General features: G+C 45.1%; 1 protein-coding gene across 1 annotated transcript in view; it reads left to right on the top strand.

Annotated features, from left to right (window-relative positions):
- Positions 1–26,972, top strand: part of ICAM5 (intercellular adhesion molecule 5) — a 47,121-nt gene that overhangs the window by 627 nt on the left and 19,522 nt on the right. The window contains exons 2-5 of the mRNA XM_063119301.1: positions 3,656–3,928; positions 4,499–4,816; positions 12,081–12,359; positions 16,841–17,119. Of these exons, the coding sequence (XP_062975371.1) occupies positions 3,656–3,928; positions 4,499–4,816; positions 12,081–12,359; positions 16,841–17,119 (1,149 nt within the window). The remainder of the gene's footprint in view (positions 1–3,655; positions 3,929–4,498; positions 4,817–12,080; positions 12,360–16,840; positions 17,120–26,972) is intronic.

Here is a 26,972-nt window from a genome sequence, read left to right on the forward strand (position 1 = left end):
TGTATCTTGGTGAACCCCTCTTGGGTTCTCGCTTCTAAGCTATGTCTGGGATGAAGGCAGAGGGTCTGGATGGCTGGGAATTTAGGATGCCCTGAGTTTTTCTCACTAGCTCTGAGAATGCAGTGCCTTCCAAGATGCTTAATTTCTAAAACAAGAGGTACAGGCGCTAAAGACCACCTAGATTGTTAAAAGACCAATTTCTTACTCATTCCACGCGTGTGCGTGTGTGTCAGGGGCTGTGGTTACTTAGGAGTACAAGAAAGGCACTCTGGACATGGTCAATGGCAATATCTTCACATGGTCCATGCCTTAACTCAAGCTGTGTCTATTGGGCTAGGGAGAAGGGCAGGGGTGAAAATCAGGGATCAGCGTTAGTAGGGAAATCGGGAACTGCAGGGTGTTAAAATGGACACACTGGTTTCATCCTGTAGGCTCAGATACCTTGCAACATTTCAAAGCACTTCTCTCTTGTTGCATTCACACACAGCGAGCCTGATCACTTAGCTACAGAGGAGAACAGCAGGGCGCCTGTACTGTTATTAGGCATAAAAGAGGGGATTTTTTTTTACAGGTGGCAGCTTGTCATACAGGAGTGTGGAACTGCTGTCTTCTGCACAGCTATTAAAGGCACAGGAGCCTTGTCCTCCTTTTGTGACTGATCATCCGACACACACAATCCCATAGTCCCCCCCCTCCGGTCTTCCCTCACCTCCATCTTCTTCCACATCCTTTATTGCTTCCCTTGTGTTAAAGCTTAGACTGCAAGGGCTTCAGGGCAGGGGGTCTATCTTTTCCTTATCATTCTGTTTCCCTTATATTTCCTCTGCCCCATCTCTACCTAAGCAGCCCAAATGCCTTGCTAACTACTTCTGCTCGTTTTGTTCCGCTGATGGGAGCCCTCTCCTCTCCAGTGTAGAAACTCTCCCTTAATCCAAAGCACTCCACCAGCCTTTATGTTCTCCATCTGGAGTCACCCAAGCATAAAGTGGAGGACAAGGTTCCTGTGCCTTATATTGGACTACAACTCCCAGCATGCTCCAGCCAGCCATACCCCAAGGTAGAAACTGGATCGATGGAAAAGGTTTCCAGCTAAGCGTTAGGAAGACCTTCCTGGTGGTACAAGCTGTGGTGCTTACTGCCTTGGAGGTTGGTGGGTTCTGTTTCATTAGGGGGGCGTTTAAGCAGATGATCACCTATCAGCAATGCTGCGGCTGCAAATTTGCTGCATTGGCAGGGGGTTGGACATGATGGCCTTTGAGGTTCCCCCCAACTCTGTGTCACAGAGGCTGTAAAGCTGCTCCTAACAAAATTCCCTCTTCTACACAATAATGAAAGGTAGAGGAACCCTAGTACTGTCCTTTGCTTCTGGTCAACCTGCTTCACCCATGGATTCTCCACACACACTTCATCACCACCAAACAGAAGATGTTCTTCAGACACATTAGTGTTAAAAAAGCACCACACTTCAATAAGGATGCAGACAAGCTGGAGCATGTTCAGAGGAGGGCAACAAAGGGTCTGGAAACAAAGCCCTATGAAGAGAGACTGAAAGAACTGGGCATGTTTAGCCTGGAGAAGAGAAGATGGAGGGGAGACATGATAGCACTCTTCAAACACTTAAAAGGTTGTCACACAGAGGAGGGCCAGGATCTCTTCTTGATCCTCCCAGAGTGCAGGACACGGAATAATGGGCTCAAGTTACAGGAAGCCAGATTCTGGCTGGACATCAGGAAAAACTTCCTGACTGTTAGAGCAGTACGACAATGGAATCAGTTCCCTAGGGAGGTTGTGGGCTCTCCCACACTAGAGGCCTTCAAGAGGCAGCTGGGACAACCATCTGTCAGGGATGCTTTAGGGTGGATTCTTGCATTGAGCAGGGGGTTGGACTCGATGGCCTTGTAGGCCCCTTCCAACTCTGCTATTCTATGATTCTATGCAGTGACTCTCCAGGTTTTGAGGCAGAAGCCTTTCCCACCCCTGTCTGCAGATGCCAGGAATTGAACCCAGGACATTCAGCATGAGCTATGGACCTCCTCAAAGCAATCCCCAGCAAAGTGCTCAGGTGCTGAATTTTGTGACTGGTTTTGATGCCTTTGTACAGATGTTGGCATTTTTATTTGATCACTCTTGCATATCACATGCACTGATGTTTTGCATCTTTCTATGTATTCGAGCTCCTGCTTCATCATAGTTTACACCATTTCCAAATACAGCACGTAAACTGCTCTCACAAGTAGTAAAAATTGCACGTGCACACACAAAAGAGACTTGTCAACTCAATAGTTTTTTAGCATTTAAGAAAGCTATAACGACTCATCTATTCCGGCAGGCCTACCCAATGGAATTTTAGGATGTTTTTAGGATGTTTTAATAATGTATACTACATTTTTAATTCAGTTTAATGTATTTTATTGTTGTTCCCCGCCTTGATCCAAACAAAGAGGCGGATAAGAAATAAATTTATTATTATTATTATTATTGTTGTTGTTAAAACACGAATCATGCAAGATAGAAATTGCCTCATTTATGTAGGTCACAGAATTCCATTTTTCTTATTGTACAATTAGGGTCACCTTGATGTAGGATTTGGTTGTTCTTATTCCTTAGTACAGAATACACACTCATAGGGTGACCATATGAAAAGGAGGAAAAGGCTCCTGTATCTTTAACAGTTGCATTGAAAGGGGGATTTCAGCAGGTGTCATTTGTATGCATGCAGCACCTGAAGAAACCCCCTCTTCGTCACAACAGTTAAAGCTCCAGGGGCTATACTAGAATGACCAGATACAAAAGAGGGCAGGGCTCTTGCAGCTTTAATTATTGCAATGAAGAGGGAATTTCAGCAGGTGCTGCGTGCACACAAATGACACCTGCTGAAATTCCCTTTTCTAGACAACTGTTAGAAAAGATACAGGAGCCCTGTCCTCCTTTCCATATGGCCACCCTACACACTCACCCTGCCTGCAGCCTGCCATGTAAGTCAGCATTATGACACCTATATTGCACACGGTGTGAAACTGAGGCCTGGTTCTCACTGGGATGGAGAAATCCACCACAGTTTACTTGTCTATTGGAGTGTGCTTCCACGCACACAATTCTAAGCGTATTTACTCAGGATTATATCCAGGTGTTTTCAATGGTATTTAGTCCCTAGTACAGCCTTCCTTGATTGGCTGCCCTCTAGATGTTTGGGACTACAACTTCCAGCATGCCTGCTCATCCAGGGCCATGCTGGCTGAAGCTGATGAGAGTCGAAGTCCAAAACATCCGGAAGGCCAGGGTGGAGAAGGCTGCTCTAGTGAAATAATTAAGATTGCAGCTTCATAGAATCATAGAATAGTAGAATTGGAAGGGTCCTAAAACGCCATCCAGTCCAACCCCCTGCTCAATGCAGGAATCCACCCTACAGCAAACTTGACAGATTGGTTGAGAAAAGGCCCATGTTCTTTTAGTTCTTTCAATACCATGGCCACCAGAATTGTGTTTCTAAAGTGCGATGAAAGGACTGGGATGAGATTTCTAAGTCTCTGCCACAACCCTGGATGTTACATCCTCTCTATCTCTGGACTGGGGTCCCTGGGACCCTCTTTGTGACCTTTTTTTTTCTTTTGGTCTGCCGACACCCTGGCAAACGCTTGTGGATGCCCTGTTTCAGGAGCTGAGCAGCCCGTGTTTGATGTGACTGCTTGGCCGGAAAACCCTGTGGTGGAGCGCGGAGGGTCTCTCTGGCTGAATTGCAGCACCAGCTGCCGGGAGGCAGATGCCAGGGGAGGCTTGGAGACGTCGCTGATCAAGGAGGAGAGAGACAATGGGACCGGCTGGGCAACCTTCCAGCTTGTGAACATCACGGAATGGGCGTCTGCCACGGAGTGCTCCTTCAGCTGTTATGGGGAGCATAAATCTGTCCGCACAAACATCGTGGTGTATCGTAAGTGGCTGTGAAGCAACGATTTGTTATTTATCTGTTGCGTTGGTGTCTCTTGCTTCCTCCAAGGAGCTCGGTGCAGCTTCCCCAAGGGCTTTCCCAAGCAGGTGCCGCCCAGATGTATGGGACTACAACTCCCAGCATCCCCCAGGATGAGCCCAAGATTCCTGGCAGTTTCCATTTCGGAGACGTTCTTGGGGCTGCATTCCAGTGGTGGGTGGACCTGAATGCAAACAGCGTGGGGCCAAAAGGCAAAAAGGGTGGGCCCAACATTTTTTTAAAAACACCAACATATTTTATCTTAAAGCTCTTATTGCCAGTAAATAAGCCTTAGAAGAGGCATCTCAACCATTTATAATAGGTGGGGCAGGTTGGAAAGCTGCACAAAAGCCAAGAAACTATGACACAATTGGTGTTTGTGGGGAAAGGGGATCGGGCCTTCTGGGAAGTCACCCTGGGCTGGATTTGGCCTGGTCTAGAATGATGTGACCTGTCCCTTCCTATGGGACTTCTACAGCATCTTCCACCGCCATGTGGAACCCCACCCCAATGTGCTTCCATGTGTCATTCCAGAGATTCCAGAGCAGGTAGCTTGGGACCCGGTACCCATGATGGAGCTGGGCAAGGTGTATAACTTGACATGCCAGGTTGCTAATGTTGCCCCCATCCGGAACCTCACCGTGACCTTGCGTAAAGGAAAGGAGAAACTGCACCAGGAGACATTTGAGTATCACAGTGCACCTGAAGCCAGTGATGTTGCAGTGACCCACACCATAATTGCTCAGCAGGAAGACCATGAGGAGGACGTCACCTGCCATGCAACTCTGGATTTGAGGCCACAAGGACAGCTCCTTGAAAAGGCATCCCTCAGCAAAGTCCTAAAAGTCTTTGGTGAGTTATCTTGCTGTAATGCTGTATCTTCCTTTTTTCATTTGTTAAGAATAGAAATTAATAATAATAAAAATCCGACTGAACATAACTGTATAAAGAGAAAGAAAACAGTTCAAAAGCTGAAGAATGAACCAGCAGAAGTATTTTTGTTTTTAAACAAGAGACCAACACACATTAAAACAGAGGAGAGCAGGCACTACTCTGTAGTGGGATCTACTTTGTTTTTAGTAAGAACCCTGAGATCCACCGACTAGAACCTGGTGTAAAAGTCACACAGTTCCAATTCTGAGCCCAGGAATTTGTTGGAGTACCGGAACTGAATACAGAGCACAGCTTCTTTCACACAAAAGCCCACTGCTAATTACACAAAGGCCGTAGCTAGACCTAAGGTTTATCTCAGGATCGTCCCTGCCTGAGCACTGGATGCCCTGTGTGGCACTTAGATGAACAGGTTTGACCCCAGGACAATCCTGGAATAAACCTTAGGTCTAGCTACGGCCCAACTGTTCTATCTTCATTTCATGAGGTGAGAGGTGATTCATTTTGTTGCTATTATTATTAAACAGTTTGGAGTCAGAAATCCTTGCTATCTTCTGCAAATGACCCAGAAATCTTCCAGTTGATCTAGATCTACTTTCTGCCCACCCCTGGTATCAAACCACACACACACACACACACACACACACACACCAGGGCCACTGTCAAGGGTTGGCATAGTCAGGCACCTACTAAGGGCCCACAACCCAGTTGGGGGCCATTGACAAGAGCCTTTGGACTTGCTCCTCCTCTTCACCATGGCAACCGGCTTGTTCCCCTGCCTTTTGCTTCTAGACATTGGTGATGCTGAGAATGACCGCAGTAGATGACACTGCCTCTTGCCTGTGAAGCAAGCAAGTGGAAGCACTGAGAAAGAGGAGGAGGAGCAGAAGCAGCAGCCGGTGACAGTGGCAGTGAGAAAGTAGACTCAGGAATCTACACGGCATACTGAAGGCGCTTGCGTGCGCCTCCAGTGCGTCCTCAAAACGAGGGTGTAGACGGAGAAAGAAGAGACGGAGGAAGAGGCGGTGGAGGAGGAGGCTGGGGAACCCACCGCGTCCTTGCCGCCGCCGCCTCCCCGCCGGCCTCCTGCTGCCGGGGTAAGAGTCCCCCAGGTTGGAGAGCTCGGCGGAAGCAGAAGCTGAGCTCTCCGACCCAGGTGGCTCTTACCCCGGCAGCAGGAGGCCGGCGGGGAGGCGGCGGGTAGCGAAAGAAGAGGCGGAGGAGGAAGAGGCTGGGGAACCGGCCGCATCCTTGCCACCGTCGCTGCCAGCCTCCTGCTGCCGGGGTAAGAGCCACCCGGGTTGGAGAGCTCGGCTTTCGCTTCCGCCGAGCTCTCCAACCTGGGTGGCTCTTACCCCGGCAGCAGGAGGCCGGCGGGGAGGAGGCGGCGGCGAAAGAAGAGGCGGAGGAGGAAGAGGCTGGGGAACCGGCCGCGTCCTTGCCACCGTCGCTGCCGGCCTCCTGCTGCCGGGGTAAGAGCCACCCGGGTCAGAGAGCTCGGCTTCCGCTTCCGCTGAGCTCTCCGACCTGGGTGGCTCTTACCCCGGCAGCAGGAGGCCGGCGGGGAGGCGGCGGCGGCAAGGACGCGGCCGGTTCCCCAGCTGCCTCCTCCACCGCCTCTTCCTCCGTCTCTTCTTTCTCTGTCTACACCCTCGTTTGGGGGGCGTACTGGAGGCGCATACAAGCGCCTTCAGTACGACGTGTAGACTCCCTCTCACTGAGGGAGGCAGATCCGTTGAGAGTGCGTCTTCCCAAGGGCCACTCCACAACCTGAATTAGCCCTTCTTGCCAGTGGTGGGCAGGGCCAAAGCCCAAAGTGGAAAGGGGCACCCGGTGTGGTGTAGTGGCTAGAGCAGAGCTTTCCAAACTGTGTGTCACGACACGTTAGTGTGTCGGCTGCGGCGTGTAGGTGAAACCTCTGAGTCTATGCGAAATAAGCAATACCAACTTGCGTGCATTTTTACGCAGCAAAGGTGCCGATTAGTATGGTGCACTAGTATATTCCCCTTCTGTCATATCCATGTATGCACACCGCGGTCGAGGGATCATACAGGTACTGCACATGCACAGTATGCATAATCGGGTCGAAACAGCTGATTCCGCGTCACTTCCGGTGACGCAGCTGCACCTGAAGTGACGCATTCAAGAAATTCCACGGGTCCAGTTTTTTGATAGAACACTGTCTCAACCGCCGCTCGATCGCAGCTCGACAAAATTGGTTCAATGTGAAAAGTCTTGGAAATGGATGTTATTACCTTGCAAATCATATATTTTAAAAAATATAAATGAAAGGTTTTCATGAGATATGTTGTGTTCCCATACATTTCGTTATTACAATTTATGTATGTGTCTGTCTCTCTTATAAGGGGTTAGTTTAACCTCCGGTTTGCTAGTAAAACTGAATTACTGTGTCGCGAAATGATGCATGTCTAAAAAGTGTGTCGCCAACATGAAAAGTTTGGAAAGCTCTGGGCTAGAGTGTCAGACTGGGAATAGGGAGATCCAGATTCTAGTCTCCACTCGCCCATGGAAGCTCCCTGGGTGACTTTGGGCCAGGCACAGACTCTCAGAACAACCTACCTCACAGGGATGTTGTTGTGAGGATAAAATGGAAAGGAGGAGGAGGATTATGTACGCCACCTTGGGTTCCTTGAAGGGGGGAAAAGGCAGGTAATAAATAAATAACACACGTTCTCTCTCTTTCTGCCATCCCAGTGGTCTGCCAGATGAGGGACACATCGCTTTTGCCAGAAGCCTGAACTGATTGCTTGCAGAGGACTTTTGAAATTAGGAAGAGGGCCGTAAGCAGCACTAGGGCTACACAGGCTGCCCACCTCTGCTTTAAAGGCACTTAGGATGGAATTTTATGCATGTTTAGATTAAAAGAAGAAGAGGTTCTACAACTCCCAGTGTGGCTGGCTGGGGAATGTTGGGAAATGTAGGGTTTTTTTCTGTGTCAACATGCATAGCATTACGCCCTTCAGGACTTTTTAGAACTACTGGTTGAATTTTTGTGAACCGCCCAGAGAGCTTTGGCTATTGGGCGGTATAAAAATGTAATAAATAAATAAATAAATTATATCGGCAATAGGGCCACCTGGATTTTATTTATTTATTTATTTATTTATTTATTTATTTATTTATTTATTTGATTTTTATACTGCTCAATAGCCAAAGCTCTCTGGGGAAAAAACCATTCATAATATAAAACAAATAGGGGTCAGGACTGAAAACACGCTGACGGTAAGCTCTCCTTCTTCGATTAGTGAGATTAGAGGGCCTCTACTTCCCTTGCTCGGCTTCGTCCCTTTTCTTCTGCTGCCCCTTACACCTGGAACGCTCTTCCAGAACATTTGAGAACTACAAGTTCAACCACAGCTTTTAAAGCTCAGCTAAAAACATTTCTTTTTCCTAAAGCTTTTAAAACTTGATTTTGTTCTGACTTTATACTGTTAGTTTTACCCTACCCTGTGCCTGTTTGGTGCATTCTCTTCCCCTCCTTATTGTTTTATTATGATTTTATTAGAACGTAAGCCTATGCGGCAGGATCCTGCTATTTACTGTTTTACTCTGTACGGCACCATGTACATTGATGGTGCTATATAAATAAATAATAATAATAATAACTAGATTAGGATTTTAGTTTCAGTTTTTTTCAGCTTCTTTGCTATTCCTTCATATTTCTCTATAAAACAAATAGTATAAAACCATAATATAAAATACAATATAAAACCACAACCAGGACAAAATCAAGCAGCAATGCAGAAATTAATACAGATTTAAAATACAAACTTAAAACAGCAAAGTTAAAATTAAGTTGCTAGACTGTCAAAATGCTGGGAAAATAAAAAGGTCTTCACCTGGCGTCTAAAAGAGTATAGTGTAGGTGCCAGGCGAACTTCTTTAGGAAGCTCATTCCACAGCCGGGGTGCCACTGCAGAGAAGGCCCACCTCCTGGTAGCCACCTGCCTCACTTCCTTTGGCAAGGGCTCACGGAGAAGAACCCCTGAGGATGATCTTAGGGTCCGGGCAGGTACATATGGGATCCTGAATTTAAGAGAGTGGTCCATTTTACAGCCAAACATAGATAACAGCTGTTTTACTCCTTTCATCTGTTAGCTTTTCGGACATGTCCTCTGAGCAATTATAATTCGGGGCAAGGATGCTGGGTTTGACAAGCCATTGGTGTGAAGTAGGTTACCAAGGACCTCATCCTTAGCACAAAAATAGTAGCTCTGGACCTTGTTTTTCTCTCTCCTCATTACCACCAATTCCCAGTTCCATGCTCAGGAACGCATTCTACTGCCAGTGGGCATGCAGGGAATATGTAATTATTATAATCCTGTTAGTGAGCGTCTATTAATAACTCTGTGACAAAGACGCTGCCTATTCCCCTCAATCTTTTCTTTTTTTGTCTCTGAGCTTGGTGCTTTAATGAAGCTGTGATGGCTGGTTCTGATGTTCTGATGCCCAGAGTTCTTTGTTCTGATGCCCAGAGGCAAACTGCCCCCAGCCTCACCTGGCCTTTGAACATACTGAAAAGGCATTAGCAGCTTAATAGAAGGAGGAACTGCAGGCATCTTTCTATGAGGGATTACTTTGCAGTGTGCTCACACACACGCACACACAAGCACAGAAGGCACCGAACACTGAAAATATTATTTATTTGCTGTGTTTATTTGTCACCTTTCCTAAAAAAAAAACACCTCCAGGCGACTTTCAGGAATAAGTGTGCCATAGAATTAAAACACACCAAAGCCTACAAGAATATCACTCTAGAATAGGGTGACCATATTTGGGAAACCAAAAAAGAGGACACCTAGTGTGTGGGGGGGGGGAGCAGCTTTCTGAGTCCTGCAGAAAGTACGCTATTCCCCCGCCACCTTAAAGAACCCGATTGGAGTGGAGGAGGGGAAAGGATTTCATTCTGCACCACCACCATCCACTCCAATTGGGGCCTTTTCTATAATGTCCACGAATGACCCACTTTCCCCTTTAAGACCTCAATTGGAGCTCGGGGTGGGGGAATGATGTGCCTCAGGAAAGCATGTCATTCCCTCCTGCCATGCTAATGGCAGCCTTAAAGGGGAAGGTGTGTCATTCCAGGACATTATTGAAAATTATAGAAAATCCCCCCTGACACCATGGAAAGAACAAAACCCAGGACAAATCCGGGGAAATCCTGACAGTTGGTTACCCTACTCTAGAAGGGCAGGGGAAACAGCAGTAAGAACAAAACAATGAATGGATGTGTTATGTTCAAAAAGCATTCATGCGCTGCTCCGGCTCTAGCGGAACATAGTTGCACATCGCTGGTTGCCCAGAATGTGAATGGGGATACGCATTCACAGCTATGTATATCCCATTGAAAGCTGTGTGTTGTGGTGTGGTTGGCCGGCATATGCTTTTGGAAGGGCATACAATTACACTTGCTTTTCCCAATCCAAAGAAGGGATCCATATATGGAAGATGGTTCTGTGGGTGCAAATCTCTCGTCTGGATTGGGGCAAGAATGAATGACTCCTTTCTAGTCAGAACACTGATTCTCATGGGGTCCCTTAAGGCTCCATCATACATGGGAAAACATGCTCCCTACCATCGCTTCTCCGCCCGTCTTCGTTGCTCAGTTACTTCCTGTTTCAAAAGAGGAAGTAAACAACGAGGACAAGGCCCATTCTGTGGGCTGTTGTAAACACAGCAGGAGAGAGGAGCAACTTCCGGGTTTAAAATTATATCAGACTTTTGGAGAGGTTTTTTGTCACGCGAGGAAGGCCAAAGGGGCAGAAGGCGCGTAGGAGGCTTGGTTGGCAGAGAAAATAGCTTGAGAACCTCTGTACTTGGACTTGCATCCTGGGGGAGATCTATACTAGTATGTGTAACGTCGTTTTGTCAGTCAGTAAATGTAATATGTGATACCGATTTAAAACGTTGCTGGGCACACGTAGGTATTCAGACGTTTCTTACCGTTTTCCCCTCCAGTAGGAATGCAGCACTTTGGGCCACACAGCGTATGTTGAAACGTGGGGGGGGTGGTGGTTTTCAATTCCCCATCTGCTTATTGTTCCTCCCACTTCCCCTTTTCTTTCATTGTCCCTCCTCCGAGAGAAACGTGAAGGGTGGTGGTGGACAGATTTCCCCTCTTTCCTTAGTAGGAGCCATGGAGGGAAACAGGGAGGGAGCTTCCAGGCAGGGTTAGGGGATTTACTTTACTCAAAAGTAAATCCCATTGATTTCAACTGCTAACGTGACCTGCTGCCCCTTGGTCTGTGCTTGGAGGGGAGAGAAACGGAGAGAAGGGGGGCTGGAAAGATTTCCCCTCTTTCTGCGCCCTTTTCCTAAGCACAGACCAAGGGGCAGCAGGTCACGTTAGCAGTTGAAATCAATGAGATTTACTTTTGAGAAAAGTAAATCCACTAACCCTGCCTGGAGTCTCCCTCCCTGCTTGCTTGCATCTTCAAGTTCACGAACAACAGCTGTGCTGGTTCCCTTACTCAAAAGTAAATCCCATTGAGTTCAACCGCTAACATCACATGCTGGCTTACCTTTGAGGAAAGCCCATTGAACTGAGAGAGTCTTACTTCTGAGTAAACACATATAGAACAATGCCCATTCACATGCAGATCATGGAAGGGGGGAGGGAGGCAAGGAAGGGGGAAAACGGCTGCTACTTTGGGCGTGGAAACACAAGAAACACACCCCGAGGAAGGTGATTGGCTAAGGAAAAGCATATGAAAAAAAGCAAGGTTTCTTACGATGCAATCGGCCACATAAGAGAAAATACAACGGCTTATACGGATAAGATCAGAAAATAGAATGACAGAAAGGGTAAGCGATACAACGTTACAAGGCAAGCGTCATGTGGCAAGATAAGACTCAATACACAATAAAAATATGAATGAATGAATGAATGAATAGTTTATTTGTTTGTGGCACAAAGACCATTACAAAATATAAAGTTGCTAACATCGCAACACACATTTGTTTGTGGCACAAAGTTTGTGGCACAAAGACCATTACAAAATACAAAGTTGCTAACATCGCAACACACATTATTTACAATATTCATAATCTTTAGGGTACAATCCTTTATTATCCACGGAGACAATCTGTAGATCTTTCTAGGGGTGTTCCGTTTGTCTGGAATAAAAATATGTTTATAAGCGGTGTATCCAGCTTAGTGTAGATCTCCCCTTGTTCCATCAATGGCACGGTTTCAACTTTCCAGATTTCTCGGCGGATCCACAGCTTCATGCCTCGCAGTACTTAGAAGCTAACACCAACATGACTGTGCAGTGTGATGTAGTCAGGTCTTTCCCAGTTGAAGAGGCCCAGTTTGACCTGACCTTCGCAGAGGAGAGACTGAACGCCAGCATCATTGCGCTGGGCACTACAGTGAGAGGCCAGACTCAGGTGTCTTCTTCAAGAGCAGGAAGCCATACATTGAACTGCACCGTGTCCCTGGGACCAGTGACCAAATCTGCAGTGGAGACCGTGCATGTTTACAGTGAGTGGCTGTTTAGATTTCCAGAGAATAATACTTCATATCAAAAGCGACCTTGTTAGGATCTTTTCTTTTGATTGTCATTCCCATTCACAGAAGAAAAAAAATCCTAACAAGGTCACAACACGTGCAATATAGAGCTTGTCTACACAAGGCATTTATTGTACACTTGTGTTTCTTTACTCACGGTTGTTTACAGGCTCTTTAGACAATGCCATAACCCTCCAGTTTCTCTCTGTTTCTTCAGTGCAGTTTCCCGTTTTTGTTTTTGTTTTAGAACGGGGAAAATGAGGTATTATATCTAAGAATGCTGTTTCACCATACGCATTTGAGCTATTCTAGAGTGACCATATTTTGGAAACCAAAAAGGAGGACAACATGGTCGCCCCAAGGGGGCGTGTCCAGTACCAAGGGGGTGTGCCCACCCGAACATAGCCTTGGTCACATGTCTGATTTTACAGCACACATTTAAGACAAATCTGTTCTACATAACATCTTAATGTTAAAATCACTGAAATAAAGAACAAGTGAAAGATTCAATGTATCTGAAATTAACTTCACTCACTCCTACTTTTGTAGGTTTTGCTGTACTTTGAAGCTTTTGCTATACTCTGTGTGTTACATTCTCCCCTTCCCTCAAATATCTTTTCTGACTGTATCTTCACTCATTGCAAGCTGCTGTTGTTGTTAACAGGGTTTGCTACTGGCCCCAGATCTGTTTCAAATTTGGTATGGCTAAAGCTCTACCTAAAAGCTATCATGGTGCCAACTTTCAGCTCTTTATCTTTAAAAATGACAGTTTAAAAAATAATTTTAAAATCTCATTTTTTAAAAAAATCCTAAAAAATCAATGGATTAATGGATCTGTTTCAAATTTGGTGTGGCTAAAGCTCTACCTAAATCCTATCATGGTACAAGGTTTCATCTCTTTATCTTTAAAAATGACGATTTTAAAAATAATAATTTTAAAACCTCAATTTTTAAAAAAATCCTAAAAAATCAATTGATGAACGGATCTGTTTCAAATTTGGTGTGGCTAAAGCTCTACCTAAATCCTATCATGGTACAAGGTTTCATCTCTTTAACTTTAAAAATGACGATTTTAAAAATAATAATTTTAAAACCTCAATTTTAAAAAAATTCCTAAAAAGTCAATGGATGAACGGATCTGTTTCAAATTTGGTATGACTAAAGCCCTTCCTAAGAGCTACCATTGTGCCAAGTTTCATGTCTTTATCTTAAAAAATAACGGAGTCATAAACATTTTTGTTAATTCCCATTAGAGCTGCTCTTTGGGGGGGGAAATCCGGATTTCCCCTTCCCCTCCCGGATTTGCCATCAAAAGCCCGGACAAATCCGGGCGAATCTGGTCATATGGTCACCCTAGCTATTCCACTATAGCACAGTTCCACGTAGTGGTTATGTAGTGGAAAAGCAGGAAAGGAAAAGCTGTTTGTGTAAAGCTCGGATCTGTATTCTGCAAGGAAACCAAAAGGAGATCCAGCAATTAGCAACCATGTTTAGAAAATCTCATAGTCACTGGTAGGCTTCACTGTGCAAAAATGGATGGCAGGGAGATGGGCAATCCATACATGCCATTTATAAGTATACAGTGTGGACAGCAAGTGAGGCTAACCTTGTATTCACTATCACATGTTCCATATATTGGCTCTTTTGCAGTGGAGAGCACGGTGAGGCAGTTGGCTAATTTTAGACTCTGAATTTAATTGTCTTATAGTGGTAATGGTGGTAACGCTTTAGATGGTAGTGTGTATTACTGGAAATGGACTCAGAGCGGCCCAGCTCCTTAGAAAATACTGTGCATCTTCAAAATGTGGTAAGGGTGCGTTTGGAGGCCCTCCTGCTCATGCTACTGAGTGGGGCCCTGGATGTCCTGCCATGATGACACCACTTGGGGAAAAGCTGAGGAGGAGAAGGTGATGGTTGTCTGTATTCCACAACATCAACTCTCCCAGTTGCTCAAAATAGCAAGAAAGCCTGAAACAGGAGTTTTCATAGGGACCAGGTAGTATCACCTAACTCTCTCTGGCCTACAGGTGCAAGGAAGGAGGCTTCCTTAACTGGTCAAGGCTGGTCTCCCTGCAGTTCCTTCCTCCACAGCTGGGTGGCAGCACACAGTCCGAATGAACCCCCTCGCTCCCTCCCTCACCCCCACCCCCTCCTGCTGTCCCCCATGTCACCAGTTCAAGGCTCAGGGTAGATGTGAGTGCCGCTGACAGGCAGATGATATAATTCAAAGCTTCTTCCTGCTGCCCTCCTATAAGAGGAGGAAAAGACCTCTCTGGCTGCCTGAGAAGCTGCTGACAGAACAATTAGTATTACCCCTCTAGATGGACCAATGCTCTGCCTCATTAGAAACCATTGGGCTGGCATCCAAAGAACTGTGCAACTGTGCAAGGTGTATGTGTGTGTTTCTAAAGCAGCCTTTTCCCTCATGCCTCATAACAAACCACTTTTGAAATGGAGGCTGGGGAGAGTGATCACAAGTGCAGTTCAAAGAAAAGTGGGATCCTCAAACATCTCCCAAATTAGTGCTATGGATTCTCAGGCCTATTCTTCATCCTTGCTTATTTAGGGTGACCATATTTTGGAAACCAAAAAGGAGGACAACATGGTCGCCACGTTAAAATTATTTTTAAAAAATAATTTTAAAACCTCAAACTTTTTAAAAAATCCTAAAACTCGATGGTTCAACAGATGTTTCAAACTTGGCATAGCTAAAGTCCTTGTTAAGAGCAGTCATGGTGCCAAGTTTCATCTCTTTATCTTTAACAATAACATTTTTTAAAAAAAAAATAAATCCTCAAATTTTAAAAAAAATCCTAAAAATCAATGGATGAACAGATCTATTTCAAATTTGGTATGGCTAAAGCTCTACCTGAAAGCTATCATGGTGCCAACTTTCATCCCTTTATCTTTAAAAATGATGATTTTAAAAATAATAATTTTAAATCCTCAAATTTTAAAAAATTCCTAAAAATCAATGGATGAACAGATCTGTTTCAAATTTGGTATGACTAAGCCCTTCCTAAGAGCTACCATCATGCCAAGTTTCATGTCTTTATCTTTAAAAAATGACAGAGTTATAAGCATTTTTCTTAATTCCCATTAGAGCTGCTCTTTGGAAACAAATCCAGATTTCCCCTCCCGCTCCCGGATTTGTCATCAAACACCTGGGCAAATCCGGTCATATGGTCACCCTAGCTTATTACTACCTTCCGGTTCCCACGTTCCCTAGCAGCAGCTAAGCTCTGCTAAACCCTAGTTTCTCTCCTAGAATAGGCAATAGCAACAAGTCCTGGTCCCAGACCCTTCAATGAACTAGGCTTTTATGGTAAACATTTTAGGATGTTTTAAGGATGTTTTAATTATGTATACCATGTTTTTAATCAGTTTTATGTGTTTCATATTCGTTGTTGTTCCCCGCCTCAATCCAAGTGGAGAGGCGGGTAAGAAATACTTATTTATTTATTTATTCATTTAAAACATTTATATCCTGCCCTATATCACTAAGATCTCAGGGCGGCGTACAGATAAAAACATACAGTATAAAACAATAAATATACACAGTTAAAAACAAATTAAACCATGATCGAAGTTAAAACAATATATAATTTAAAAGCAATAGATACAGTTAAAACAATGTGCCAGTGAGTTTAACCATCAAAGGCTTTGTTAAAAAGCCATGTTTTTACTTGGCGTCGAAATGCAATCAATGTTGGCGCCAATCGGGCCTCCAAGGGGAGGGCATTCCACAGTCGGGGTGCCACCGCAGAGAAAGCCCTCTCCCTTGTCCCATCATAACGTATATGTTGCATTGGTGGGATGCAGAGAAGGGCTCCTCCAACAGATCTGAGGTCTCGGGCAGGCATATATGAGGAGAGGCGCTCTCTCAAGTATAGAGGTCCTAAGCCGTCTAGGGCTTTAAACGTCATTACCAACACCTTGAATTCCGACCGGAAGCGTCTAGTTGTTGTTGTTGTTGTTGTTGTTGTTGTTGTTGTTGTTATTGTCAAAAACAAATGCCACATGTCAAGTTTCCCCTTTCCCATTGCATCTAGCAGAATGTACCTCATTTTAGGGTGCTACAATATTTTGTATTTCACTGCCTCCTACCAGCAGCTGCCAAGTTGGGAAATGTGAAATTTAATTATTGTATTCATTTATTAATTAAAATATTTCTAGCCCACCCGATATCAAGAAATGTCACAACATTACAACTGGAGGAAAATTCTACTAGTTGTTATGCAGGGGGAGAGGCAAATCAATCCACATGGCAGCTGTTTGTAGTGACAGTCACACATTTAACCACCACATCTCATTTGGCCTTAACACCTTTGTTACAACGGTCTGGTGGCCAACTTCTCAGAGAAGAGCTGGCATTTAATCTCCTTAACAGAGGGCACTAGATACTGTTTTCTGAGCGGTTATAGGAATAACAGTCTTCTATATGTTAATTGCAGGTTTCCCGGAGCCATCCCTGGAGATCCAACCACCTCAGACACTTGTAAATAATCCTGTGACCATTATATGCAATTCTTCAGCTATTCAGCCACCCAGCATTTCAATTCAGATCAAAAATGCTTCCGGAAGGACCTTAGCATCTAGTGATCAGCTTCCTCTGCGATTCACACTGACAGCTCAGGAGGAGGAAGATGGGAGGGAGTTTGTGTGTGAAGTGGAACTGGCAATTGGTGGAGACAGGATCATTAAACGCACATCTGCCAATTTTACTGTCTTCTGTGAGTACAGAACTTCCCTTCAGTAATACCATTTGATTTACCTTTACATTAAAAAAAATGTGTGCATTATATGATGTTCAGTGGCACCTCCATAAACCTACATCCTTCAAGTAGTGAAGTATTACCTTTTAAGCCCACCTAGCAGTGAGCAAAAGACCACTTTGGGAAGCACTCCCAAGATGCATTGCTTTTTTCTTGTTTGTAATAACATTAACAGGCCAAGTGTGATATACCAGAATGCTGCACCAAGGTACCCTAAATTCTCTCCCAAAGAACTGCTGAATTGTGCAACTTATGTCTATTATGCCATTTGGGCAACTTTATATAAATTTGTCTGTCAGACAAAATTTATTCTACTTTTGTTAGGGACAGTCTATATCTGGCCTCCCTGGGGTCCCAATCCGGCTTTTGGGAGTTCCCCAAATAACCATGCCCCTCCCCCCCGAACCACCTATCATTTGGTGGTTTCTCAGCTTTTGTGCAGTTGTTCCTCCCATTCTTAGTTACTGGCAATAAGAGGTTTAAGCTACAATATGCTGGTATTTTTCGAACTTTTGGCCCCACGTTTTTTGCCTTCAGCCCAAGACTCCTTTGCCCTCAACCATGCCAACTGCAGGAATGTGGCCCTTAAGACCTTCTCTGAAACCAGATATGGCCCTCAGGACTCAGGCAGAAAGAGACTCAACATCCCTGATCTCTACTTTCAGGCTCATCACTCCTGGGAATTTCCCAGTTCAAAATGCAGCTGTGGGAGGTGGCAGGATTGCCTGTTACTCAGAGGCTCCATTTCAACTGAGAATAGCCTTCTTCAAAAACTATATAGACCAGTCTTCTTAATTTTATATATAACTCACTACAAAAACTGATATCAGAAGAAAAAATGGCACTTCCTATATATTATGTATTTTTAGTGGTGTACTGGTTAATTGAAGAAGGCCGAATAGCCAAGTATATTATAGATTGTGGGCTGATTAATTCATCTGGAGAAAACTTTTGAATATAGAATTTCTGAAAAGAGAAACAAATATATTATCGATATTATATATTTTCCGAAACTGAGCTAGCAAAGAATTGCCATAAGCTACAAATGATTTTCACCTGATTTTCTCCAACTCACTTGTGCTTCAAAAGCCAGTCACCACAAAATAGAGAATGCCGTCAAAGCAGCCATATATCAGGAAGTGGATTTGGCCTTATATGCAGGGCCGGTGCTACCATAGAGGCCACTCAGGTGGCTGCCTAGAGCGCCAAGCTAAGAGGGGCGCCGCGCAACACAGCACTTACGCGTGTTGTTGGCTGTGAGCTGGGCTGCCCTGCCCAGAGGATTCAGCTGGGCCTGGGCGAGTGAGATGGCGCCCCGCGCCCGCCCAGCTGAAGCGAAGCCAGACGCTGGGGTGCGGGGGCAGCTCCATGTTCGGACTTCCGCCTGGAAGCCGCCCTCCCAGAGCCTCTCTAGCCAGAACTGCCCTCCCAGAGCCACCCTTCCAGAGCCTGGAGGTCGCCGCCAGAAGAAGAAAAAGCACGAGGCGAGCTCGACCCTGGCTCAAGCCAGCCTCTGCCTTACTCCCGAGGAAAGGGCACCGGGTCGCCTCGCCTCTCTCCTCAAACAGGCCGCAATGTCCAGGCAGGCGGGCAAGCGGGACTCCCTCTTCCTTCCCCCAGGAAGCTAGGGACTTGTGGACTCCTCGCAAGGCAAACTCTCCTGCTTCCCAATCCTGCACACGTGGATCAACGGGACTTGCATCCAAGAAAACGTTGCACCGGGAGGCACCAGTGCAGCCCGATCCGCCTATGCCTCCTTATTCAGAGGCCTTATTCCCCCGAATAAACGTGTGGAAGGGATTGGGACACCAGGATGCATAGCGGGTTGCATTCGCACGGAAGTAAGTCCTGGTGAATTCCAGACAGCTCGGTCCTAAATCGAAGTGAGCCAGTCCCAGCTCTCCACTCGGCATACACGTTCGGACTTCCGTGCAATTTGGGTGGGTGTGTACAAGTAGCTCACCTTGCCTAGAGCGAAAATAGTCTGGCACCGGCCCTGCTTATATGTACAACACTCCTCCATAATAAAGTCTAGGGTCTAGCGTTACCTAGTAGCTCCCCCTGGGTGTGATACAATATCTATCCCAATTCTAAAGAAAAGTGGGCTCTTGTACCCTCACCACCCTCAAACCAGAGCTAAGCTGAGGCATTTTGTCACCTCAGACATTTTCACCATGTAGCTCAAGAGGTGAAGCCCCCTCCTCGCCCTCCAGCATCTTCTGTGATATTGCAAGAGATCTTGCAATGGCCCATTTCAAACTGCTTTTGGCTTTGCAGGTGCCACTTGAGTTGGGCTGTCAGGCCGCAAGAACAGTTGGTTGCCCCTGGCAACAGTATGCCCACTCTTGTCCCCTTGCTCCACTTGCAAGTGCCCACCCCACCCCAGCACCACTTGCCTGCCTGCTTGCATTATCAGCAGCCCTCTTCAACACTCGCAGGTCGCTGTGAAAACGGAAACCTAGCCATACTCATGCCCACCACTGCCACTTCACATATAATAAATACAGCGCCAGCCGAATTTAACAGCCAGCGGGAAAGAAGGAGACAGACTAACCTATTTGCAGCTTTGTGTCTGTCAGGAAGAACCAAGAAAATGCTATCATATGCTGCAGCTGTGTCAAGGGCTCCTGGAATTAGTTCAGGGCCACGTCTACACAGCGTTCCGAAGGTGCCCCAAAGCCCCTTGAGGGTGCCCCGAAAACGCTCGTGTAGTACGTACCTTAATCATCCCCAGAAGAGGCGGAGGAGGAGGCGTGCTTCGGCAGCGCAGACTGCGGGCAGGCTGCTCCAGGCTCCATTTCCCTTTAGCCAGCAGGCCCTGCGAGAGCTCCCAGCAGCGGGGCTGGGTCGTGGGAGGGAAGAGAGCGGACGGGCGAGGAAAGGGGCGGCGGCGGCGGCAGAGGCCCCTGCGCGGTCCCGGGGGCGTGGCCTCTTCCTCCGCCTCTTCTGGGGACGATTAAGGTATGTACTACACGAGCGTTTTCGGGGCGCCTTCGGAACGCTGTGTAGATGTCCCCCAGGTGATTAATAAAGACAAGGGCTAAAGAAAGAAGGGGTGGCAGGAATGAGGACTCCTGGGTTTAGATTCCGTCATGAGCACAGGGAAAGGGAGCAAAATCAGAGGAATCTAGTGGGTGGGGCCATAGAGTTGAGGCATGCAGCGTCGTGGGGTTGTGGAAACTGATATAATTAAGAGCTCCATCACACCTACTTTTTCCCTGGTATGCATCCACAATTTTCACCTCTGTTTCATTAGCGCGTCAAGCACTGGTCACTTTGTTGCGCTATTTCACCTTGTTTACCTTTTCACCTGCGCTGGCTTGTGCTTCCTGGTATTGCCACCCCACTCCGTCCTTTCTCTTCCCCCCTCCAGTTTATTGGTTCTTGTGGTTGATGGACATTCTGATGGACCTGGGCACCGCCCCCCTTCTCGCTCTGGTTTTGTTGTCTAAAGTTTGGCAATTTAGCATTTCATTGTCTGGGCACCTTGTACAGCGAGCAAAAAAAAAAAGAGGGAAGTTGAAATGGGTGGATGATAGAGCAATGAGAGTGGGGTTAGAGCAGCGAAAGTCCATTTGAACCACCCGGCGTGCTGGAGGAGAACCGCCCCTACCGTCCTCTTTTGTCAGCAAGACTGCCCTTCAATGCACACACACACCCCGCAAAAAGGGACATTCTGCAACGCTTTGAGAGGGAAACACGGTACAGGCTGTGGTTCTCCTGCTATGAGCACCTGCGTCGGCACGTGGTTTTTTTAAGGAGTTTTTTTACCACGTTAAAAAGAGTTTAATGCTATAAAGAAAAGAAAACAGGGAAAGGAAAGGAACCCCCCAAATTATGCTAAGGCCTGATCTACACCAATCAGGATATTGCACTATGAAAGCGGTATATAAAAGGCAGGAGCTGCACCAAGCAGGATGTAGCGGTATGAAAGTGGTCTATGGTATGTGTCAATGGGCCCCAACAGTTGTCAGTCTATAAAAGGCAGGAGCCTTTACAGTGGTATCGAGGTGCACTAGTGTCACTCTGCTAATGTTGTTCCAGGGACATCAGGGAAGAGGAGAACAGAGTCCTTCTTGGACGGCTGCCAACTCATATAGCAGTTTTTAACCTGTAAAATAAAAAGTGCAAGAGAAAAATTACCCAACCTACCCACCCATTTGTTAGATGCCAACAAGAGAGCCAGACTGGATAGGGCATTTTGTGTCAGCCCTACTTGGAAGTAGATAGGGGTCAGCAACTTGATACCTGTGTTGAGTTGGGTTCTGGTTCTGCCAGGTCCAAGTCATCAATCAGGTTCTTCTGGTTATCAAGATGAAACAAAAATTATGGAAAATGGTGTTCAATGAGATAAAAGAAATTATAGGAATGGAGATAGAGGAGACACCAGTCGTGGCATTGTTATCAGTGTATGGTGAATTGAAATATAATCAAGAGATCAAAGAATTGATAACGAATTTGTTAACAGCCGCAAGATTAATGATATCCAGGAACTGGAAGGTTCAAGGGGATTATCATATAGAAGATTGGTACAAAGAAATATGGGATATTGCTCTTAATGATAAATGAACATGCAACATCAGAGTTAGAAGAGGAATGACAAAACCGAATGATTTTGAAGTAATATGTAAACAGTTTTTGGACTTTGTATTATTAAGGGGGAGAGGGAAAACACCTCCAGAAGAATCAATGAGATTTTGGAAATCAGAATAAGATCCCTGGGTTGGGGGTACACTTTAATGTTAGTCAATGATTAGATCAAAGCAGAATTAAGTGAAGAGAATGAATGTTTATTAGTTTGTTTAAGTATGTATTATTATGTATTACAGGGTTATTATTATATATCGTATTGTTTGTATTGCTTAGAAGTATGGTTATTATGTAGTTATAGAAAATCTCTCTCTCTCTCTCTCTCTCTCTCTCTCTCTCTCTCTCTCTCTCTCTCTCTCTCTCTCCATATAGATAGATAGATAGATAGATAGATAGATAGATAGATAGATAGATGAAACAAGCCACTTGTGCAAAAATATGACAGTTTATTGATGGGAAATGGATGCAGAATATATACCGTATTTTTCGGCGTATAAGACGACTGGGCGTATAAGACGACCCCCAACTTTTCCAGTTAAAATATAGAGTTTGGGATATACTCGCCGTATAAGACTGTGCCTCTGTGGCCCCCCTTCAGCCTCCCCTCCCCTCCCCGCCTCTCCTCTCCCTGCTCTAGTTGTGCGCCTGCAGCTGGCGAGAAGCGGCTGCCTGAGCTGAGGAAGGCTGGTGCTGCTTTCTCACTCTCATTCTCTCCCGGTTTACGAGTCTGCGTCTGTGGCGCGCTGCCGGGCTAGACTCCGTCAGGAGTTGCTCGCTGAGCCGCTTCTCCTCTCTCCCTCGCTCAGTCGCTCTCCTCCCCCCCTCGCTCTCCTCCTTCCTTCCCTCCCTCCTGCTCGCTCTCTCTCTCTCTCGCTCGCTTTCTCTCTCTCTCTCTCTCTCTCTCTCTCTCTCTCTCTCTCACACACACACACACACACACACACACACACGAGCACACACACAGAACTCAGGAGCTCGTGGCTTCGGTTGAAGGCGAGCGGCTCGCGCTCCCTTTGCCTGCCTCAACCACCGACACCCTCAGAACCCAAACAGTAAAAAAAGGGGGGGAGGAGAAAAAGAAAGAGGCGGAGGGGGGCAACGGTGTGTGTGTATATATATAGGCAAGCCTTAAACAGAAGGATGGGGATTTGAACCATATGCGGCGACCGCAGATTCTCCAGTCCGGCTCGGAAGTTACAGCACCCGCCCTATAAGACGACACCCGGCGTATAAGACGACCCCCGACTTTTGAGAAGATTTTCCTGGGTTAAAAAGTCGTCTTATACGCCGGAAAATACGGTACATGCAAAGAAAGTTAGCATCACTTTCCAAGCTCTCATAGCTGGGTGTCTACTGGGGATCCCACCTATGAAAGCTTAATTAGCTGGAAGGAGGTGATAATTGTATTCTGCATCCATTTTCCATCTGTCATCTTTTTGTGTTGAGCTCAACACAATATCCTCCAGATATTTTGGAATAGAACTCCCCAGCCACCATGGCCAATGATCAGGAATTATGGGAATTGTAGTCCAAAACATCTATAGGGCACCAGGATGCCCTGGGATAGGCTCTAATGAGCTACTGGCCACTTTCTGGCATCTGTTGTCTAAAAGTAGCTGGGATTCTTGCAAAGAATGCTGGACTAGGTTGATCTTGTTCTGATCCAGAAATGCACTTCCATATAAATAAATAAAATAATAATAATACTTTGGGTCCCTTAATACAGATTGGCCATGCTTGAACTAGGTATGAGTGAGAATTTGGACTTGGATTTTGGTAAGAAAATAGTAAAATTTGCATTTTTTTCATAAATGGTTGAAAATCAATTATTCAAAAAACAATATGAATCTGGGGGGAAACAAAACCAAGTGGTTCATCTACTCATACCCAGGGCTTAAATGCTTATCTCTTAAAAGTTTGGGTTTGGATCAGGGTTGTCATCTCTTTTTTTCCTGGCAGGCTTCTCATGTTTAATAGCTCTGTGGCAGGCAAGTACAACATGGTCCTCTCCTTGTTGGGAATAGCTATACCCAGATGGGTGAGAATTTTGTTGGGTTCATTTTATTATAAGTCCTTAACCAAAATTCACAAATTGTCTTCATAAGTGGGATTGAAAGAATGTGAGATTTAAACAAATTGAAAGTGGGAGAAAGTAAAACTGACAGATTTGTCCATCTCTAGCTTTAACTAGTTATGCCTTTATTTGTTTATTTATAAAATATAGCCTGCTTTTCCATTGCCTAATAGCAATGCCAGATATGTAAGCATTCTCACTTACTAGGCTCCCGTCTATACGACAACAGGATTGCTCCTCATTAAATATAAACCCGATTTTTTGTTGGTTTGAATGTAGGCAAAGAGTGTCACACTGCAGCAACACCGATTTATGTCTTGAAATTTTTTTTGTACTGTAGTTATAAATGCGCACATGTGCATATATGCACATTTGCATGTACAAAGCTACGGAGGAGAGAGGAGTGAAGCTATAAATGTTATATGCAGAAATCCACAGATTCATATATAGACGGGGGCAGACAAAATGGGAGCGGAGGGGGGAAGAAATGAGGCAGCAGAGGGAAAGGAACGAGACAGCAGAACACATCTCCTTCGTCTGGCTGCCCGTTTTCCCCTCTTTGTTTTTGTGAACTGCCCAGAGAGCTTTGCATATTGGGCGGTACAGAAAAACGATAAATATGTAAATACATAAATAAATTTGTTTTAAGAAGCTTTCTCTGCGGAGCTCCGCAGAGAGACTTCAAACTAAAATCGGCGCGAACAAACGAGGCAGCCAATTGGTGCGAAATCGGCCAATCATGTTGTCCTACCCTCAAAGCTCCACCCACATGTCAAAATCCGATTTAACTCCCCCAAAGACACATAGCCATAACGTGGTGCAAACTCGGACGTGATCTAAAAGTCGTGGTAAATCATGAATACGAAGATGCGCATTATTGCGGTTAAAACCCAACACTGCGGTGAATGGACAGCTGCATCAAGTTATCTAAAACGCAAATATGCACATTTAGGTCGGGGTAAACAAGCCGTATAGACAAGCCCTAGGTTTAAAGCACAATGGTGGATCACTGGTATTCTAGTTTTTAAATAGTAGGGCCCAAACTACAAGAGAACAATATGAGAAGTGCAGTCTGGTTATATCTGGATGTTCATGAAATTGAGCAACAACGAAGCAAAAAAATTAGAGTATACGCTACCTAAAAACCTGCTTTCATGGCACTTGAAACTGCCATACTTCAGGGTTGGGTGGGCAGAATCCAGCAAGTAGAACTGAACACTATCAACCACGTAGGTGCTACTTAGTGAATGACAGAGGCTTGTTCCCCGCCCCTGTCCACACTCCCCTGCTCGGGGAATTTTAATGGAAGTGCTGAATTAAGCCCATGTAGTTTACCCCGCATCTCTCCTGTCTCATCCACCATTGAGTAGGGTGACCATATTTTGGAAACCAAAAAAGGAGGACAACATGGTCGCCATGTTAAAATTATTTTTAAAAAATAATTTTAAAACAAAAAAAAAAACCCTAAAACTCAATGGTTGGACAGATCTGTTTCAAACTTGGCATAACTAAAGTCCTTGTTAAGAGCAATCATGGTACCAAGTTTCATCTCTTTATCTTTAAAAATAACATTTTTTTTAAAAAAAATTAAATCCTCAAATTTTAAAAATTCCCAAAAATCAATGGATGAACAGATCTGTTTCAAATTTGGTATGGCTAAAGCTCTACCTAAAAGCTATCATGGTGCCAACTTTCATCTCTTTATCTTTAAAAATGACAATTTTAAAAATAATAATTTTAAAACCTCAATTTTTAAAAAATTCCTAACAAATCAATGGATGAACGGATCTGTTTCAAATTTGGTATGGCTGAAGCTCTACCTAAAAGCTATCATGGTGCTAACTTTCATCGCTTTATCTTTAAAAATGACAATTTTAAAAATAATAATTTTAAAACCTCAATTTTTAAAAAATTCCTAACAAATCAATGGATGAACGGATCTGTTTCAAATTTGGTATGACTAAAGCCCTTCCTAAGAGCTACCATTGTGCCAAGTTTCATGACTTTATCTTTAAAAAATGATGGAGTTATAAGCATTTTTGTTAATTCCCATTAGAGCTGCTCTTTGGAAACAAATCCGGATTTCCCCTCCCCTTAAAACAGCATTACTGCACTATTGTGAATGGGAGAAACAGGCTACTGCACTGTTGTGAATGGTTAAAACAGCACTGCTGAGAAGCGATACTAAGTGGGAAAGGAAAGCTGCCCTTCTGTGAATGGGGGAGAAGAGGGAAGGGGGGGAGGAAGGGGCATCCCTACCCCTTCTCCAGTTATTACCAGGTCACAGAAACACCCATAGGCATGCCCAGAATTTAATGCAGAGGGACAGGGCACACTGCAGCAAAGGCCTGCGGGAGCAGCCTTTAAGGAAAACAATGCACTAAGACGACTTTGTGAAAATGTGCCTTTTCCAAAGGGGAGCAATGGGTTTTCTGCAGATTTGTGGCAGTGTCATCTGTCACGAACGATCCTGATGTGCTCAAACTCCATACTAAATTGTCTGTGGCCACACAAGACTGAAGTTGCCCAAACCCCTGGTGCAAATAATACTACAAGGATTTCCAGAGATGGAGGTTCAGAATTTGCATGATAACCTTGTAATTCAAGTGTAACCTGAAAGAGTGAACAAGGAACTAAGGCCATAGCTAGACCTAAGATTTATCCCTGGATAGTCCAGGGGTCAAACCTGTTCATCTAGGTGACACACAGGGGATCCAGTGCTCAGGCAGGGGCGAACCCTGGATGATCCCAGGATAAACCTTAGGTCTAGCTGTGGCCTAAGTGAAAATACTTGGGATTGCCCTGAGTTTACAGCAAGAGACTAGCTCGGAATCCACAATAGCAGGGCAAGAAACAGATCATTTTATTTTCTTACTTAGAATATTTATACCCAACCTTTCCAGTGCTCACGGCTGCTTACACGTTAAAAAGCCAATTAAAGCAACAATAACATGTAAGTCAAAGTGCTGAAACTGTGGCCAGCCCAAGATATTTTGATATATGAAGCAGAAAACCACAGCAGGAAAGGCCAGCTCAACCGTAAGAGTTTCTTGGGTAGAAAATCTTGCTGGCTTATAATAATAATAATTACTAACAGACCATTTGACACTCTTAAAGATAGCCAGAAATTTCAGCCCCACCCTAGCT

The sequence above is a fragment of the Elgaria multicarinata genome, chromosome 3 (genome assembly GCF_023053635.1).
Source record: "Elgaria multicarinata webbii isolate HBS135686 ecotype San Diego chromosome 3, rElgMul1.1.pri, whole genome shotgun sequence".
NCBI lineage: Eukaryota > Metazoa > Chordata > Lepidosauria > Squamata > Anguidae > Elgaria > Elgaria multicarinata.